This window comes from Mesoplodon densirostris, chromosome X, assembly GCF_025265405.1.
Source record: "Mesoplodon densirostris isolate mMesDen1 chromosome X, mMesDen1 primary haplotype, whole genome shotgun sequence".
NCBI lineage: Eukaryota > Metazoa > Chordata > Mammalia > Artiodactyla > Ziphiidae > Mesoplodon > Mesoplodon densirostris.
The window spans coordinates 3787490-3804278 of NC_082681.1; the positions used below are offsets into that span (position 1 = coordinate 3787490).

At 57.8% G+C, this 16789-nt stretch overlaps 3 protein-coding genes across 3 annotated transcripts; all 3 read left to right on the forward strand.

Moving 5' to 3' along the window:
* Nucleotides 1–610: 610 nt before the first annotated feature.
* Nucleotides 611–1850, forward strand: PNMA6A (PNMA family member 6A). Its single transcript, XM_060087945.1, is given in 3 exon segments — nt 611–1328; nt 1331–1357; nt 1360–1850. Coding segments are annotated over 3 exon segments (1236 nt in total).
* Nucleotides 1851–7432: 5582 nt separating this feature from the next.
* LOC132482519 (melanoma-associated antigen 10-like) lies at nt 7433–8371 on the forward strand. The gene is made up of 2 exons (XM_060087839.1): nt 7433–7566; nt 7684–8371. Exons 1-2 carry the CDS (start codon nt 7433–7435, stop codon nt 8369–8371), a joined length of 822 nt encoding a protein of 273 aa, XP_059943822.1.
* A 6978-nt stretch (nt 8372–15349) lies between these two features.
* Nucleotides 15350–16288, forward strand: LOC132482518 (melanoma-associated antigen 10-like). The gene is made up of 2 exons (XM_060087838.1): nt 15350–15483; nt 15601–16288. The coding sequence occupies exons 1-2, from the start codon at nt 15350–15352 to the stop codon at nt 16286–16288; spliced, it is 822 nt and encodes a 273-aa protein (XP_059943821.1).
* Nucleotides 16289–16789: the final 501 nt, after the last annotated feature.

Consider the following 16789-nt stretch of genomic DNA (forward strand, 5'->3'; position numbering starts at 1 on the left):
AGGCAGGCGCTGGAGCGCTGGCCCACGTGCAGCGCTGAGAGAGGGACAGGGACAGGGAGAGAGAGAGAGAGCCGGGGAAAGAGGGGCGCCCAACCCCGCCGCCGCTCAGCGCAGCCCTGCGCCCCTCCTGCTGGGACCTCGGCCAGGAAAGACCCCGACCCGAAGAAGGTACCAGACCCGGGGGGGGGGCGTGCCCTCGGCCCGGGGAGGGTGCGCTTGGCTCCGGGAGATCCCGCCACTCTCCGCTAGCCCCAGCAGGACAGCGGCAGCCTGCGGTGCCGGGGGCGGTGTGGGGAGCGGGCTGTGGCCCCTGCGGGCAGGTGGAGAGCGGGGCGGGGGTCATGCCTGGACCGCAGAGGCAGCACGGGGGAGAGGAGGGGCAACACGTGGTGCGGGTGGGGTGAGGTGGGGGGGACGGGTCGGTCTTAACCTCGCTCTTGTCCTGTTCGTGTTCACAGGCTGTGGAGACCTGGGCGGATCTCTCTGAGTCCTAGACCCCCTCCCCAATTCATCCCCGTTCCCCCACCCCCCAGGGCCAGCCACCCTGGTCTGCACCGGGAAAAGTTTCCTACCCCTAGCATTAGCCCTGCACCGGAGGAAACTGCGGGCGATGGCAGTGACGATGCTGAAGGACTGGTGCAGGTGGATGGGCGTCAGCGCTCACCGGGGCCTGCTCATCCTGGGCATCCTGGAAGACTGTGATGAAGCCGAACTCCAAGAGTCCCTGGAGGCTGCCCTGTGGCCAGTGGGCCACTTTACCATGCTGGGCAAAGTGTTTCGAGAGGAGGATAATGCCACTGCGGCCCTTGTTGAGCTTGACCGGAAAGTCGAGTATGCTTTGGTCCCCAGGGAAATCCCAAGCACTAGGGGTCCCTGGAACATGGTCTTTGTGCCCCGATGCTCAGGAGAGGAGTTTCTAGGTTGCGCGTTCCACTTCCTGTGGCAACAGGGGCAGACGGTGGAGAGTGTGGCCGGCGCCCTGGGGCTGGGGCTGGGGCTGCGCAGGGTGTGCTGGCTCCCATCCATCAGTCAGGCGGTCCAGCCTTGGGTGGAGACCCTGCGGTACCAGTGCCTGGGCGTGTTTTCTGGGAGGGGCCAGCTGGCCCCCGAGGAGGAGTCCTTTGAGGCCTGGCTAGACCATACCTCTGACATGCTGCGTGTGTGGCATGGGGTTTCGGAAAGGGAGAGGAGGAGGAGGCTAATGGAAGGCCTCTGAGGGATGGCCCTGCAGTTTGTGCACAGGATTCTGGTGGAGAACCCTGTCAGGACTGCGCAGGACTGCCTGGCGGCTTTGATCCAGGTGTTTGGAGACAACGAGTCCCAGGCGACCATCGGGTAAAGTGTTTGACTGCTCAACAGTAGTAGGCGAGTGCCTCTCTGCTTTTGTGTTGCAGATGGAAGTCCTGCTGCACAAAGCCATCAGGAAAGGGGCCCTGACCAGAGCCTCAGCTGACCATGTGCACCTGAGGCAGATGCTCACTGGGGCCAACCACACTGAGCCCCTGGATGAAGGACTGAGCAAGCTGAGAATGGTTGGGAGGTCTCCAAGTTTCATGGAGATGCTAAGGATTGTTTGAGAGTCTGAGGCATGGGAGGCCAGTCTAGCCAGGAGCAAGAGAGCCCAGGCAGAGGAAGGGGCTGCTGCCTGGGCCAATGCCCAGGCTGATGCCGGAGGCAGAGCTACAGCAGAGGATGACAGTGTGGAGGAGGAGCAGGGGGAGGTGCACGTCGATGACAAGGACCCCACACCTGCGTGCCCAGGTCAGGCAGGACCCTCAGAGGCACCCGGAGGCCACACCTCTCCCCGTATGGGCAGTACTTCCCTGGAGGGCCAAGGAGGTCCTGGCTAGGAGCCCAAGGAGGGGCTCAAGCCCATCCCAGGCGAGCCAGGAAATGAGGACGGGGCTGTGGAGAGAAGCAACCCCAAGTCCTCATCCAGCCAATAGGCTCAGCAGGCCCCGGGGGGCCCCCAGGCCCGGAGGCAGGGGGAGGCCAGGCCAGGCAGCCTCCTGGCCCCACATGGGGAGCAGGGTGGAGTGAAGGGCCAGCCCAGCCCAGATCAGCCCAGACCAAGCCCCTGGGCATCCCCCCAACCATCCCCAAGGGGCCCTGGCCACCACCTTCAGACCTGCCAAGTGACCAAGATGACCATGTTTGACACCAAACTAGGTAGGGAGATGCCCCCCTGCATGGCTATGGCAGCACCACATCCAGTCCTCACCCAAAGCCTGCCAGCTTAGGCAGCCGGCCTGGGACCAGTCCTGAGTGGCCAGCTCTCACCTAGGTGAGGGGCACCTACAGATGGCTGCCACCCACACTGGCTTGGAGGAGTTACGGGCCACCTCAAAGTGCATGGGCATCCCTCCTGAGAGGGGACCCCTATTCATCACCCCCTGGGGCAGGTTTCTCCCTGAACTGGCAAGCAAAATGTGTCCCTGTAGGCGCCAGAGGGACCCAGGTGCCAAGGAAACCCCCAGCCACCGCTCCCCTCCCCCCACCGCACACACACTAGCCATCGTCCCCCCCCCCCAGAGCCCTGAGGTGCGCCACGTGCCAGCCAAGGCTCTAGTCTCTGTGGGCCAGTGTCGTGAGCTCAACGTGTGCTTTCTGGGCGAACATTCAGGCCCAGTGCTGCTTGTTGTTGTGGAAGTGTGCGTGTGTTCTCCTCTGAACAGTTCGCCCCACCCCGGCCCCAGGGCAGAGACCCCGAGCCCAGTCTCAAGAGCCGGCGGGGAGGACGGCATGGACGCGGTCACAGCCAGCGCCCACCCCAGGACCTGGGAGCCCACGTGGGACCTTGGGAATGAAGACCTGGACCGCGGCTGCAGGAGGTCTGCGGGAGGCCCCCCAGGGCTTGTGTTCTGCTGGCTCACCCCGTTGTTCCTCGGGACTCCACGTCCTCGGCTCGGTGGCGCACGCCCTGCTGTGGGACTGTCCTGTGCCCGCCATAGGGTGGGGCCAGACCCCGGGCATGTGGGCCAGAAATGGAGGGTCTGCCCTGGAGGGAGCAGGCATTGCCGGTGCCCATCTTCCTGGTGAGAGGCCACCCAATGGGGCCCTCAGGAAGGGAGACTGTGGGGGGATGGAGGGAGATCGGGTGGGGTGTAGCGGAGGCATCTTGTTGAGGACCCTGGGCGTGGGGCTGTTAGAACTTCCTCTCTGTATTATCAAGCCCTCTGTTCCCTGAAAGTTTCAGCTGAGTGTGGCCTCTGCTGTGGGCAATGGAGGGAAAGGGCTGCTGCGGGCGAGGGTGGGGGTCCAGAGTCGGATTCCTGCTCAGCACCCGTGGGACACCTCTCCAGTGAGAGGGTAGGCTAGGCACTTTGCAGACCCAGACATGGTGAGGGTTCTTCTTCCATTTCATAGGTGAATTGTAAAGTTTTAGCGAAAACTGATAATTGCCTGAAAAGGCAGTAGAGAAGTTAAAATGTAAATGAAAAACTTGATTATCTCAGCAGGAAAAAGGGAACATAGGAGCAACAATAGTTGGACTGACAGTGCTACGGACTGAATATTTGTAATCCTCTCCCCCTCATTCACCTGTGAAATTCTAACCCCCAAAGGGATGGGATTTGGAGGTGGGGCGCTGGGAAGTGATTAGCCCATGCTGGGGGAGCCCTCATGGATGAGATTAGCTCCCTTATAAAAGAGACTCCAGACAGCTGCCTCATCCTCTTGTGCCATGTGAGAAGGTGGCTAGTTGATACAACTAGGCAAGAAATCAATCCATATAAAGAAGAGCTTTATTACTATTGCTTTATTACTCAGCTGTACAGAGGAATGAAATGGGTCGTCTGTAGAGACGTGGATGGATCTAGAGACTGTCATACAGAGTGAAGGAAGTCAGAGAGAGAAAAACAAATATCGTATATTAATGCATATGTGTGGAACCTAGAAAAATGGTACAGATGAACCGGTTTGCAGGGCAGAAACAGAGACACAGATGTAGAGCACAGACATATGGACACCAAGGTGGGAAAATGGTGGGGGCGGGGGTGGTGGTGGTGTGATGAGTTGGGAGATTGGGATTCACAAATGTACAATTTTATGTACAAAATGGGTAACTAATAAGAACCTGCTGTATAAAAAATTACATAAAATAAAATTCAAAAACTAAAAAAAACAAAAGAAATCAGAATAGGTTTATGACATTATCAGTCACAGTAGAAAACCACCTGTAAAGACAAATTGAGTTATTTGCCACAACGGGCTCTGCATCGCCAAGTTTGCTCCCCCAACTCCACAGCCTTGCAGGGAGGCCTTCCTATTGGTGGAAGGCCAATGGGCGTGTCTTTTGCTTCCTGAGGCGCCAAACCTTGGGACCTCAGGCCCTCAGTGCGCATGGCTACTGCTGCTCCCGTAGCAAAGCGCCTCCTCACGTGCTCTTGTCATCCAACCACTTTCTCTGTAAAGAGACGTCTAGAACTTTCTCCCTCATCTCCCTGGAGCTTCCGGGAGCACCCGGAAACCCACGTGGCGTTCGCACAGAGTGCCTGGGACCGTCAGCTGCAGAGTTCCTGGCTGCACTGCTGAGACGAGCTCTTCAGCCCCTTCTGAGCAGGACTCCGGAGTCATCCACAGAGTCAGAGCAAGTCAGGAGACAGGCGGGGGCTTTGCCGGGGGCTGGACTCCACAGGTACCGGGGGCCCTGGGAAGGAGTGGAGGTGGGGGGAGGGCTATGGGCTGCTCGGTTGGGAGTGGGGGAGCGGCGACGGAGGGCAGCGGGTTGAAGCGGGGCTGAGGGAAGGGTCCCCCTGTGTTCGGGTCCGAGGGGAGGACCGCTGGCTGCTGGGGTGGCTGGTGGGGGGCGTTTTCGAGTCGGGGTGCAGAGGGTGGGGCTAATGGCTAAGCGTGGGGGGGCCGGAGGAGAGGGCTTCCTGCTGGACGGGTGGGTCCGGCTTTGGGGGCCAGAGGAGAGGACGACTGGCTGTGGGGGTGGGGAGGATGGGATGGGCGGGCCCCCGCCCCACGGGCTGACAAGGGAGGGGAGGGCTAACGGCTGCTGCGTGTGGCGGGAGGAAGGGGGAGGTACTCCTGGCTGAGGCAGGGGTCGATGGGGAGGACTCCCGGGCGCGGGTTCGGTAGTTGTTAGGGGAGCTCCCGCCGGGGCGGGGCGGGGCGGGGCGTGGGGTGGGGGGGAGGACGCTCGTGGCACGAATGGGGCTCGGGCTCCCGGGTGGGCGGGGGCACGAGGGGTGGGCTCTGCGTCTGGGGTGCGAGAGCTGAGAGCCCCTGGTGCTGAGGGTGCTCGGAGGCGAGAGAGGCACTCAGATGTCTGTTCATGAGGGGGCGCCAGCGGAGAGTCAAGGTGAGGAGTCGAGGGAGCGCTGAGGGACCCCCGCGGGATCATCTCAGCCCTGAGAAGCCCTGGGCTTGGTGGCCTGATGTGTTGTGCATAGATTCCCCCTGGGGGTCTCGGGACAGTGAAAGCCTTGGTGTGAGGGTCCGGCCTCGGGTGAACACAGGGGGCGTCCCCGGACCTGCCAGGGCTCGAGCTGAGGACTCTGAAGGAGGACAGAGGGGACGCCATTGATCCCCGCCCCTGCCATCAGCCCTGGGCAGTCCCGGGACGGAATGAGCACTTGGCAAGGAGTTTTGACTTCTGCCTCCAGGTCTCAGAGACACTGGGGACCTGGTGTAAGGGGCGGGGCCTAAAGAGGGCGGAGGGAAGAATCCCAGGACCTGCCGGGAGTCGAGGTGAGGAACCTGAGGGAGGAATGAGCGGACCCTGGACCCCAGAAGAGAGGGGGCCCTGGGGAGGCGATAGGGTGGGATGACCCCATGCAGCACTTCCTGACATCCGGGTCTCAGAGACCCTGGCGAGGGGTTAAAAGGGGCGGGGTCTCAGAGAGGCTGGGGAGGGGGTATAAGGGGCGGGGTCTCAGGCGGGCACAGGAGAGAATCCCAGGTCCTGCGTGGAGTCAAGGTGAGGGCCCTGAGGGAGGACTGAGTGCAGCCTGGACCCCAGAACAGAGCTGGCCCTGGGAGGCCATAGGGTGGGATGAGCACAGCAGCACATCCTGACATCCGGGCCTCAGAAAAGCTGGGGACCTGGGATAAGGGGCAGGGTCTCATGAGGGCAGAGGGTAAAATGTCAGGTCCCTGGTGGACTAAGGTTAGAGCCCTTAGGCAGGACTGAGGGGACCCTGAGAGAGGACAAAAAGGACCCACCAGATCCCCGCCCTGGCAGGTGGCCGTGGGAGGCCCCGGGGCGGGATGAGCACAGTAGGCCTGTCCTGACGTCCTGACGTCCGGGCCTCTGAGAGACTGGCGCCCTGGTAGAAGGAGCAGGGACTCACACTGGCAGACGGGACAATCCCAGGTCCTGCCCAGAGTCCAGCCTGCACGCGAGGAAGCAAGGATTGAGGACGTTAGACCCCAACACAGGGAGGGATGCTTTGCCCTTCCACGGGGGCCTTGGAGGCGCCAGAGCACGGTCAGCAGATGAGATGTTTCCTGACTTCTGGCTCAGGGTCCTCGGGAGGTCAGGTGTTTGGTGTGAGGGGTGAGGCTTCAGGTCCGCAGAGGGTGGACTCCCAGGATCCCGAGGGCGGACTGAGCAGACCCCCAGCCCTGGTACAGGGGCCTCCACAGAAACCTGCCCCTGTGGTCAGTGCTGGGAGGCCAGGCAGGATGTGAGGAGGAGGTGAGGACCCAGAACGTCCCCATCCTAGGACCCTCGGGAGGCCCTGGACAGGTGCGGCCACATGTGGGGCCCCCTCACTGCTTTCTGTTCAGACCCGGGGTCTTGTTCTGAGTTTCCCCTCAGGCCCACAAAGGGGAGAGTCCAGGCCCTTAAGGGGAACGGTGAGCACTACGAGCCAGCCCCGAGGAGACCACCCACCCGAGAACTCAGAACTGGGGGGATCTCACAGAGTCCGGCCCATCCCTCCTACCAGCACCGAGGGGCCCAGGGCTGTGCCACAGTCTACACAAGAGGTGCCCCCTCCATCCCTCTTACAGGGGCTCCAGGAACCGGGAGGCGAAGGCCCAAGTCTGAGGACCGTGTCCTCAGGCCACAGAGCAGAGGAGGCCCAGGCAGTGCCAGGAGTCAAGGGGAGGTGCGTGCCCTGAGTGTGTACCCAGGGGCTCCCCCTCCCAGAACAGAGGGGACCCCACAACACCCGAGTCACCCCACCGTCCTGTTCAGCCCCAGAACTTGGGGCCGTGCTGGCTGCACCCTGAGGAGCCCCCTCACTTCCTTCTTCAGGTTGGCAGGGGACAGGCCGCCCAGGAGGAGCGCCCCTGTGAGGCCCGAGGGCACCCCTGAAGACGAGACCTGTAAGTGACTCTTGTCAGAGCTGCCCGGGGTGCCTTTCTCCGCCGAGGCCGCTCACACGCCCTCTCTCCCCCAGGTCCGTGGTCCCTACCTGTCGCCCCTGCCCACACTCCCGTCGGCGGCCCGACCCCAGTCATCATGCCCCTGGTCGAGATGAGTGAGCTCCGCCAGCCGGAGGCAGACTTTCAGACCCCAGTCCCGGCCCAGGGCCTGGTGGAGGCACAGCTGTTGGGGGCTGAGGGGGAGGAGGCCGTATCCCCCTCGTCCTCCTCTTCTTACTCTGACCTGTTCCTGGGCACCTCGGAGGAGGTGGCTGATGCTGGAGAACCCAGTCCCCCCCAGAGCCCCTCCCCCACTGCCAGGGCCACCCCTCCATGGAGCCAATGTGAAGACGACGGCCTCAGCCCCCAAGATGAGGAAGGGCCGAGCACCTGGCATGACCAGGAAGATGTGCTCCAACATGCTCTATGTCAGAAGGTGGATGAACTGGTGGCGTTCCTGCTGTTCAAGCATCAGACCAAGGAGTCGACCACAAAGGCAGAAATGCTGACCATCCTCAAAGATTACCAGGACCACTTCCCCATGGTCTTCAGGCGAGCCTCCGAGGACATGCGGCTGATCCTTGGCCTCGACGTGAAGGAAGTGGACCCCAGCAATCACTCCTATGTCCTCGTCCCCACCCTGGGCCTCACCTACGATGGGATGCTGAGTGACAGGCCGAGCATGCCCAAGACCGGCCTCCTGGTGCTGCTCCTGGGCCTGATCCTCCTGGAGGCCGACTCTGTTGCCCCTGAGGAGGTGGTCTGGGGAGCACTTAGCAAGATAGATGTGTGTGCCGGGAGGGAGCACTACATCTATGGGGAGCCCAGGGAGCTCCTCACCAAAGTGTGGGTGCAGGAGGGCTACGTGGAGTACCGGCAGGTGCCCCACAGCGACCCCGCCCGCTACGAGTTCCTCTGGGGTCCCCGGGCCTACGCGGAGACCAGCAAGTGTCAGGTCCTGGAGCATCTGCACAGGGTCAGTGAATGGGATCCCAGGTCCTTCCCATCCCTGTCTGCAGAGGGTGTGAGCGACGAGGAACAGGGAGCCTGAGCCAGAGCAGCAGCCAGGCTCCTTCCAGGCCCGCGTCCAGCAGCTTCTCCTGTGGGGCAGGAAGGGAGGCTGATCCTTCACTCTGAGTTTGAAGAGGGAGTGGTCAGCCTTCTAAGCAGTGAGGGCCCGGGCAAGTTGGGGCAACCCGGTGTAGCATCTTTGTTTTCCTGTTTTCTAAGATGACATGGAAATTCATCTGTTTCCTTTAGTGATTTTTCAAATGTTGTTCTTTTTCATAGAAGATGTTTTAAATGCCAATACTTTGTATTTTTTATACAATTTTTAAAGGTTACATTCAATTTACAGTTGTTACCAAATATTGGCTCTACTCCCCGTGTTGTACAATACATCCTTGTAGCCCGTCTTACACCCCAAAGTTTGTGCCTCCCAGTCCTCCATCCCTGTAGTGCCCCTCCCTCATCCCTACTGATAAGCACTAGTTTGTTCTCTGTATCTTTGAGTCTGCTTCTTTTTTGATATATTCACTAGTTTGTTGTATTTTTTAGATTCCACATATGAGTGATATCGTGCATTATTTGCCGTTCCCTTAAGTAAGTCTGACTTACTTCACTTAGCATGTTGCCCTCCAAGTCCATCCATGTTGCTGCAAAAGGCAAAAGGCAAAAGTTTGTTCCTTTTTTATGGCTGAGTAGTAGTCCATTGTACATATACAGTACCTGTTCTTTATCCATTCATTTGTCGATGGACACTTAGGTAGCTTCCGTATCTTTGCAATTGTAAATAATGCTTCTATGAGCATTGGGGTGCATGGATCTTTTCGAGTTAGTGGGGTTTTGAGGGGATATATACCCAGGAGTGGAATTGCAGGATCCTATGGTAGTTCTGTTTTTAGTTTTTTGAGAAACCTCTATGCTGTTTTCCCCAGTGGCTGCACCAATCTACATTCTCCCAACAGCGTACAAGGGTTCCCTTTTCTCCACATCCTCACCTACATTTGTTATTTGTGTTCTTTTCCATGATAGCCATTCTGACTAGGTGTGAGGTGATATCTCTTTGTGGATTTGACTTGCAGTTGCCTGATGATTAGTGATGTGGAGGATCATTTCATGTGCCTGTTGGCCATCTGCATTTCCTCCTTGAAAAAATGTCTATTCAGTTCTTCTGCCCATGTTTGTAATTGGGTTGTTTGTTTTCTTGATGTTGAGTTGTATGAGCTGTTTATATATATTGGATATTAATCCTTTGTCAGTCACTTCAGCTGCAAATCTTTTCTCCCATTCAGTAGGTTGTCTTTTAGTTTTGTCAGTGGTTTCCTTTGTTGTGCAAAAAAGCTTTTAAGTTTAGTTAGGTCCCATTTGTTTATTTTTCCTTTTACTTCTTTTCCTTAGGAGATAGATCCAAAAACATATTGCTGTGATTTATGTCAAAGAGTGTTCTGCCTGTGTTTCCCTCTAGGAGTTTTATAGTATCCGGTCTTACATTTAGGCCTTTACCCTATTTTGCATTTATTTTTGTTTATGCTGTTGGACAATGGTCTAATTTCATTCTTTTACATGTAGCTGTTCAGTTCTCTCAGCACCACTTATTGAAGAGACTGTCTTTTCTCCAGTGTCTACTGTATTCCTGCCTAGTTTGTTGTAGATTAATTGACCATAGGTGCGTGGGTTTATTTCTTTGCTTTCTATCCTGTTCCATTGATCTATTTGTCTGTTTTTGTGCCAGTACCATACTGCTTTGATTACTGTAGCTTTATACTGTAGTGTGAAACCAGGGAGTATGATTCCTCCAGCTCTGTTGTTCTTTCTCAAGATTGTTTTGGCTCTTCAGGGTCTTTTGTGTTTCCATAGAAAATTTAAAATTATTTGTTCAAATTCTGTGTAAAATGCCAAGAGTATTTTCATAGGAATTGCATTGATTGCAGTTCTGTAGGTTGACTTGAGTAGTATGGTCATTTTAACACTACTGATGCTTCCAATTCAAGAATGCAATGTTATCTTTCCATCTGTTTGTGTTGTCTTCAGTTTCTTTCACCACTGTTATACTTTTCAGTGTACAGGTCTTTTGCCTCCTTAGGTAGGTTTATTCCTAGGTATTCTATCATTGTGATGCAATGGTAAATGAGATAGTTTCCTTAATTTCTCTGATACTTTGTTTTTAGTGTATACAAAGGCAACTGATTTCTGTATATTAATAATAGTATTTAATAAGCTTCAGTTTCTACGTTTGTGAATGGTATTGACCACATATATTTGTACTGATCCAATACAAGGCTGAATTTTGGTATTTGTAAAATCAACTGGGAAACACTCCTTCATAGTTTGTGATCCCAACCTAGATAACACAGCATTGCAATAGGAGTTTACTTGGAAATGTGAAAGTAATTACCAGTACAATTCATGGCCACCGGGTTGTTCTTCGGGACACCACGTCGTCGGCTCAGTGGTGCGTGCCCTGCTGTGGGACTGTCCTGTGCCCACCACAGGGCAGGGCCAGGCCCCAGGCATGTGGGCCATAGGGGGAGGGGCTTCCCTGAGGGGAGCAGGCATTGCCAGCACACATCGTCCTGGAGAGAGGCCACATGTGGGGCCCTCAGGAAGGGAGACTGGGGGCGGGATGGAGGGCCGATGGGTGGGGTGTAGCGGAGGCACCTTGTTGGGGACCCCGGGGGGGGGAACCCGTGGGGTCCGGTGGCCGTTAGAAGTTCCTCTCTGTGTTATCATGCCCTCCGTTCAATGGTTTCAGTCAATGTTTCTCTTTAATAAATTTCTCGGAACGTTTCAGCTGAGTGTGGCCTCCGCAGTGGGCAATGGAGGGAAAGGATTGCTGCGGGTGAGGGTGGGGGTCCAGAGTCGGATTCCTGCTCAGCACCTGTGGGACACCTCTCCAGTGAGAGGGTAGGCTAGGCACTTTGCAGACCCAGACATGGTGAGGGTTCTTCTTCCATTTCATAGGTGAATTGTAAAGTTTTAGCGAAAACTGATAATTGCCTGAAAAGGCAGTAGAGAAGTTAAAATGTAAATGAAAAACTTGATTATCTCAGCAGGAAAAAGGGAACATAGGAGCAACAATAGTTGGACTGACAGTGCTACGGACTGAATATTTGTAATCCTCTCCCCCTCATTCACCTGTGAAATTCTAACCCCCAAAGGGATGGGATTTGGAGGTGGGGCGCTGGGAAGTGATTAGCCCATGCTGGGGGAGCCCTCATGGATGAGATTAGCTCCCTTATAAAAGAGACCCCAGACAGCTGCCTCATCCTCTTGTGCCATGTGAGAAGATGGCTAGTTGATACAACTAGACAAGAAATCAGTCCATATAAAGAAGAGCTTTATTACTATTGCTTTATTACTCAGCTGTACAGAGGAACGAAATGGGTCGTTTGTAGAGACGTGGATGGATCTAGAGACTGTCATACAGAGTGAAGGAAGTCAGAGAGAGAAAAACAAATATCGTATATTAATGCATATGTGTGGAACCTAGAAAAATGGTACAGATGAACCGGTTTGCAGGGCAGAAACAGAGACACAGATGTAGAGCACAGACATATGGACACCAAGGTGGGAAAATGGTGGGGGCGGGGGTGGTGGTGGTGTGATGAGTTGGGAGATTGGGATTCACAAATGTACAATTTTATGTACAAAATGGGTAACTAATAAGAACCTGCTGTATAAAAAATTACATAAAATAAAATTCAAAAACTAAAAAAAACAAAAGAAATCAGAATAGGTTTATGACATTATCAGTCACAGTAGAAAACCACCTGTAAAGACAAATTGAGTTATTTGCCACAACGGGCTCTGCATCGCCAAGTTTGCTCCCCCAACTCCACAGCCTTGCAGGGAGGCCTTCCTATTGGTGGAAGGCCAATGGGCGTGTCTTTTGCTTCCTGAGGCGCCAAACCTTGGGACCTCAGGCCCTCAGTGCGCATGGCTACTGCTGCTCCCGTAGCAAAGCGCCTCCTCACGTGCTCTTGTCATCCAACCACTTTCTCTGTAAAGAGACGTCTAGAACTTTCTCCCTCATCTCCCTGGAGCTTCCGGGAGCACCCGGAAACCCACGTGGCGTTCGCACAGAGTGCCTGGGACCGTCAGCTGCAGAGTTCCTGGCTGCACTGCTGAGACGAGCTCTTCAGCCCCTTCTGAGCAGGACTCCGGAGTCATCCACAGAGTCAGAGCAAGTCAGGAGACAGGCGGGGGCTTTGCCGGGGGCTGGACTCCACAGGTACCGGGGGCCCTGGGAAGGAGTGGAGGTGGGGGGAGGGCTACGGGCTGCTCGGTTGGGAGTGGGGGAGCGGCGGCGGAGGGCAGCGGGTTGAAGGGGGGCTGAGGGAAGGGTCCCCCTGTGTTCGGGTCCGAGGGGAGGACCGCTGGCTGCTGGGGTGGCTGGTGGGGGGCGTTTTCGAGTCGGGGTGCAGAGGGTGGGGCTAATGGCTAAGCGTGGGGGGGCCGGAGGAGAGGGCTTCCTGCTGGATGGGTGGGTCCGGCTTTGGGGGCCAGAGGAGAGGACGACTGGCTGTGGGGGTGGGGAGGATGGGATGGGCGGGCCCCCGCCCCACGGGCTGACAAGGGAGGGGAGGGCTAACGGCTGCTGCGTGTGGCGGGAGGAAGGGGGAGGTACTCCTGGCTGAGGCGGGGGTCGATGGGGAGGACTCCCGGGCGCGGGTTCGGTAGTTGTTAGGGGAGCTCCCGCCGGGGCGGGGCGGGGCGGGGCGTGGGGTGGGGGGGAGGACGCTCGTGGCACGAATGGGGCTCGGGCTCCCGGGTGGGCGGGGGCACGAGGGGTGGGCTCTGCGTCTGGGGTGCGAGAGCTGAGAGCCCCTGGTGCTGAGGGTGCTCGGAGGCGAGAGAGGCACTCAGATGTCTGTTCATGAGGGGGCGCCAGCGGAGAGTCAAGGTGAGGAGTCGAGGGAGCACTGAGGGACCCCCGCGGGATCATCTCAGCCCTGAGAAGCCCTGGGCTTGGTGGCCTGATGTGTTGTGCATAGATTCCCCCTGGGGGTCTCGGGACAGTGAAAGCCTTGGTGTGAGGGTCCGGCCTCGGGTGAACACAGGGGGCGTCCCCGGACCTGCCAGGGCTCGAGCTGAGGACTCTGAAGGAGGACAGAGGGGACGCCATTGATCCCCGCCCCTGCCATCAGCCCTGGGCAGTCCCGGGACGGAATGAGCACTTGGCAAGGAGTTTTGACTTCTGCCTCCAGGTCTCAGAGACACTGGGGACCTGGTGTAAGGGGCGGGGCCTAAAGAGGGCGGAGGGAAGAATCCCAGGACCTGCCGGGAGTCGAGGTGAGGAACCTGAGGGAGGAATGAGCGGACCCTGGACCCCAGAAGAGAGGGGGCCCTGGGGAGGCGATAGGGTGGGATGACCCCATGCAGCACTTCCTGACATCCGGGTCTCAGAGACCCTGGCGAGGGGTTAAAAGGGGCGGGGTCTCAGAGAGGCTGGGGAGGGGGTATAAGGGGCGGGGTCTCAGGCGGGCACAGGAGAGAATCCCAGGTCCTGCGTGGAGTCAAGGTGAGGGCCCTGAGGGAGGACTGAGTGCAGCCTGGACCCCAGAACAGAGCTGGCCCTGGGAGGCCATAGGGTGGGATGAGCACAGCAGCACATCCTGACATCCGGGCCTCAGAAAAGCTGGGGACCTGGGATAAGGGGCAGGGTCTCATGAGGGCAGAGGGTAAAATGTCAGGTCCCTGGTGGACTAAGGTTAGAGCCCTTAGGCAGGACTGAGGGGACCCTGAGAGAGGACAAAAAGGACCCACCAGATCCCCGCCCTGGCAGGTGGCCGTGGGAGGCCCCGGGGCGGGATGAGCACAGTAGGCCTGTCCTGACGTCCTGACGTCCGGGCCTCTGAGAGACTGGCGCCCTGGTAGAAGGAGCAGGGACTCACACTGGCAGACGGGACAATCCCAGGTCCTGCCCAGAGTCCAGCCTGCACGCGAGGAAGCAAGGATTGAGGACGTTAGACCCCAACACAGGGAGGGATGCTTTGCCCTTCCACGGGGGCCTTGGAGGCGCCAGAGCACGGTCAGCAGATGAGATGTTTCCTGACTTCTGGCTCAGGGTCCTCGGGAGGTCAGGTGTTTGGTGTGAGGGGTGAGGCTTCAGGTCCGCAGAGGGTGGACTCCCAGGATCCCGAGGGCGGACTGAGCAGACCCCCAGCCCTGGTACAGGGGCCTCCACAGAAACCTGCCCCTGTGGTCAGTGCTGGGAGGCCAGGCAGGATGTGAGGAGGAGGTGAGGACCCAGAACGTCCCCATCCTAGGACCCTCGGGAGGCCCTGGACAGGTGCGGCCACATGTGGGGCCCCCTCACTGCTTTCTGTTCAGACCCGGGGTCTTGTTCTGAGTTTCCCCTCAGGCCCACAAAGGGGAGAGTCCAGGCCCTTAAGGGGAACGGTGAGCACTACGAGCCAGCCCCGAGGAGACCACCCACCCGAGAACTCAGAACTGGGGGGATCTCACAGAGTCCGGCCCATCCCTCCTACCAGCACCGAGGGGCCCAGGGCTGTGCCACAGTCTACACAAGAGGTGCCCCCTCCATCCCTCTTACAGGGGCTCCAGGAACCGGGAGGCGAAGGCCCAAGTCTGAGGACCGTGTCCTCAGGCCACAGAGCAGAGGAGGCCCAGGCAGTGCCAGGAGTCAAGGGGAGGTGCGTGCCCTGAGTGTGTACCCAGGGGCTCCCCCTCCCAGAACAGAGGGGACCCCACAACACCCGAGTCACCCCACCGTCCTGTTCAGCCCCAGAACTTGGGGCCGTGCTGGCTGCACCCTGAGGAGCCCCCTCACTTCCTTCTTCAGGTTGGCAGGGGACAGGCCGCCCAGGAGGAGCGCCCCTGTGAGGCCCGAGGGCACCCCTGAAGACGAGACCTGTAAGTGACTCTTGTCAGAGCTGCCCGGGGTGCCTTTCTCCGCCGAGGCCGCTCACACGCCCTCTCTCCCCCAGGTCCGTGGTCCCTACCTGTCGCCCCTGCCCACACTCCCGTCGGCGGCCCGACCCCAGTCATCATGCCCCTGGTCGAGATGAGTGAGCTCCGCCAGCCGGAGGCAGACTTTCAGACCCCAGTCCCGGCCCAGGGCCTGGTGGAGGCACAGCTGTTGGGGGCTGAGGGGGAGGAGGCCGTATCCCCCTCGTCCTCCTCTTCTTACTCTGACCTGTTCCTGGGCACCTCGGAGGAGGTGGCTGATGCTGGAGAACCCAGTCCCCCCCAGAGCCCCTCCCCCACTGCCAGGGCCACCCCTCCATGGAGCCAATGTGAAGACGACGGCCTCAGCCCCCAAGATGAGGAAGGGCCGAGCACCTGGCATGACCAGGAAGATGTGCTCCAACATGCTCTATGTCAGAAGGTGGATGAACTGGTGGCGTTCCTGCTGTTCAAGCATCAGACCAAGGAGTCGACCACAAAGGCAGAAATGCTGACCATCCTCAAAGATTACCAGGACCACTTCCCCATGGTCTTCAGGCGAGCCTCCGAGGACATGCGGCTGATCCTTGGCCTCGACGTGAAGGAAGTGGACCCCAGCAATCACTCCTATGTCCTCGTCCCCACCCTGGGCCTCACCTACGATGGGATGCTGAGTGACAGGCCGAGCATGCCCAAGACCGGCCTCCTGGTGCTGCTCCTGGGCCTGATCCTCCTGGAGGCCGACTCTGTTGCCCCTGAGGAGGTGGTCTGGGGAGCACTTAGCAAGATAGATGTGTGTGCCGGGAGGGAGCACTACATCTATGGGGAGCCCAGGGAGCTCCTCACCAAAGTGTGGGTGCAGGAGGGCTACGTGGAGTACCGGCAGGTGCCCCACAGCGACCCCGCCCGCTACGAGTTCCTCTGGGGTCCCCGGGCCTACGCGGAGACCAGCAAGTGTCAGGTCCTGGAGCATCTGCACAGGGTCAGTGAATGGGATCCCAGGTCCTTCCCATCCCTGTCTGCAGAGGGTGTGAGCGACGAGGAACAGGGAGCCTGAGCCAGAGCAGCAGCCAGGCTCCTTCCAGGCCCGCGTCCAGCAGCTTCTCCTGTGGGGCAGGAAGGGAGGCTGATCCTTCACTCTGAGTTTGAAGAGGGAGTGGTCAGCCTTCTAAGCAGTGAGGGCCCGGGCAAGTTGGGGCAACCCGGTGTAGCATCTTTGTTTTCCTGTTTTCTAAGATGACATGGAAATTCATCTGTTTCCTTTAGTGATTTTTCAAATGTTGTTCTTTTTCATAGAAGATGTTTTAAATGCCAATACTTTGTATTTTTTATACAATTTTTAAAGGTTACATTCAATTTACAGTTGTTACCAAATATTGGCTCTACTCCCCGTGTTGTACAATACATCCTTGTAGCCCGTCTTACACCCCAAAGTTTGTGCCTCCCAGTCCTCCATCCCTGTAGTGCCCCTCCCTCATCCCTACTGATAAGCACTAGTTTGTTCTCTGTATCTTTGAGTCTGCTTCTTTTTTGATATATTCACTAGTTTGTTGTATTT

What these genes read in the sequence shown, in the direction of transcription:
- LOC132482519 (XM_060087839.1), top strand. Translation starts at nt 7,433, where the DNA reads ATGAGTGAGCTCCGCCAGCCGGAGGCAGACTTTCAGACCCCAGTCCCG. An exon ending in TCCTCTTCTTACTCTGACCT is followed by an intron (nt 7,567 to 7,683) that starts GTTCCTGGGCAC and finishes CGACGGCCTCAG; the next exon opens with CCCCCAAGATGAGGAAGGGC.
- LOC132482518 (XM_060087838.1), top strand. Translation starts at nt 15,350, where the DNA reads ATGAGTGAGCTCCGCCAGCCGGAGGCAGACTTTCAGACCCCAGTCCCG. An exon ending in TCCTCTTCTTACTCTGACCT is followed by an intron (nt 15,484 to 15,600) that starts GTTCCTGGGCAC and finishes CGACGGCCTCAG; the next exon opens with CCCCCAAGATGAGGAAGGGC.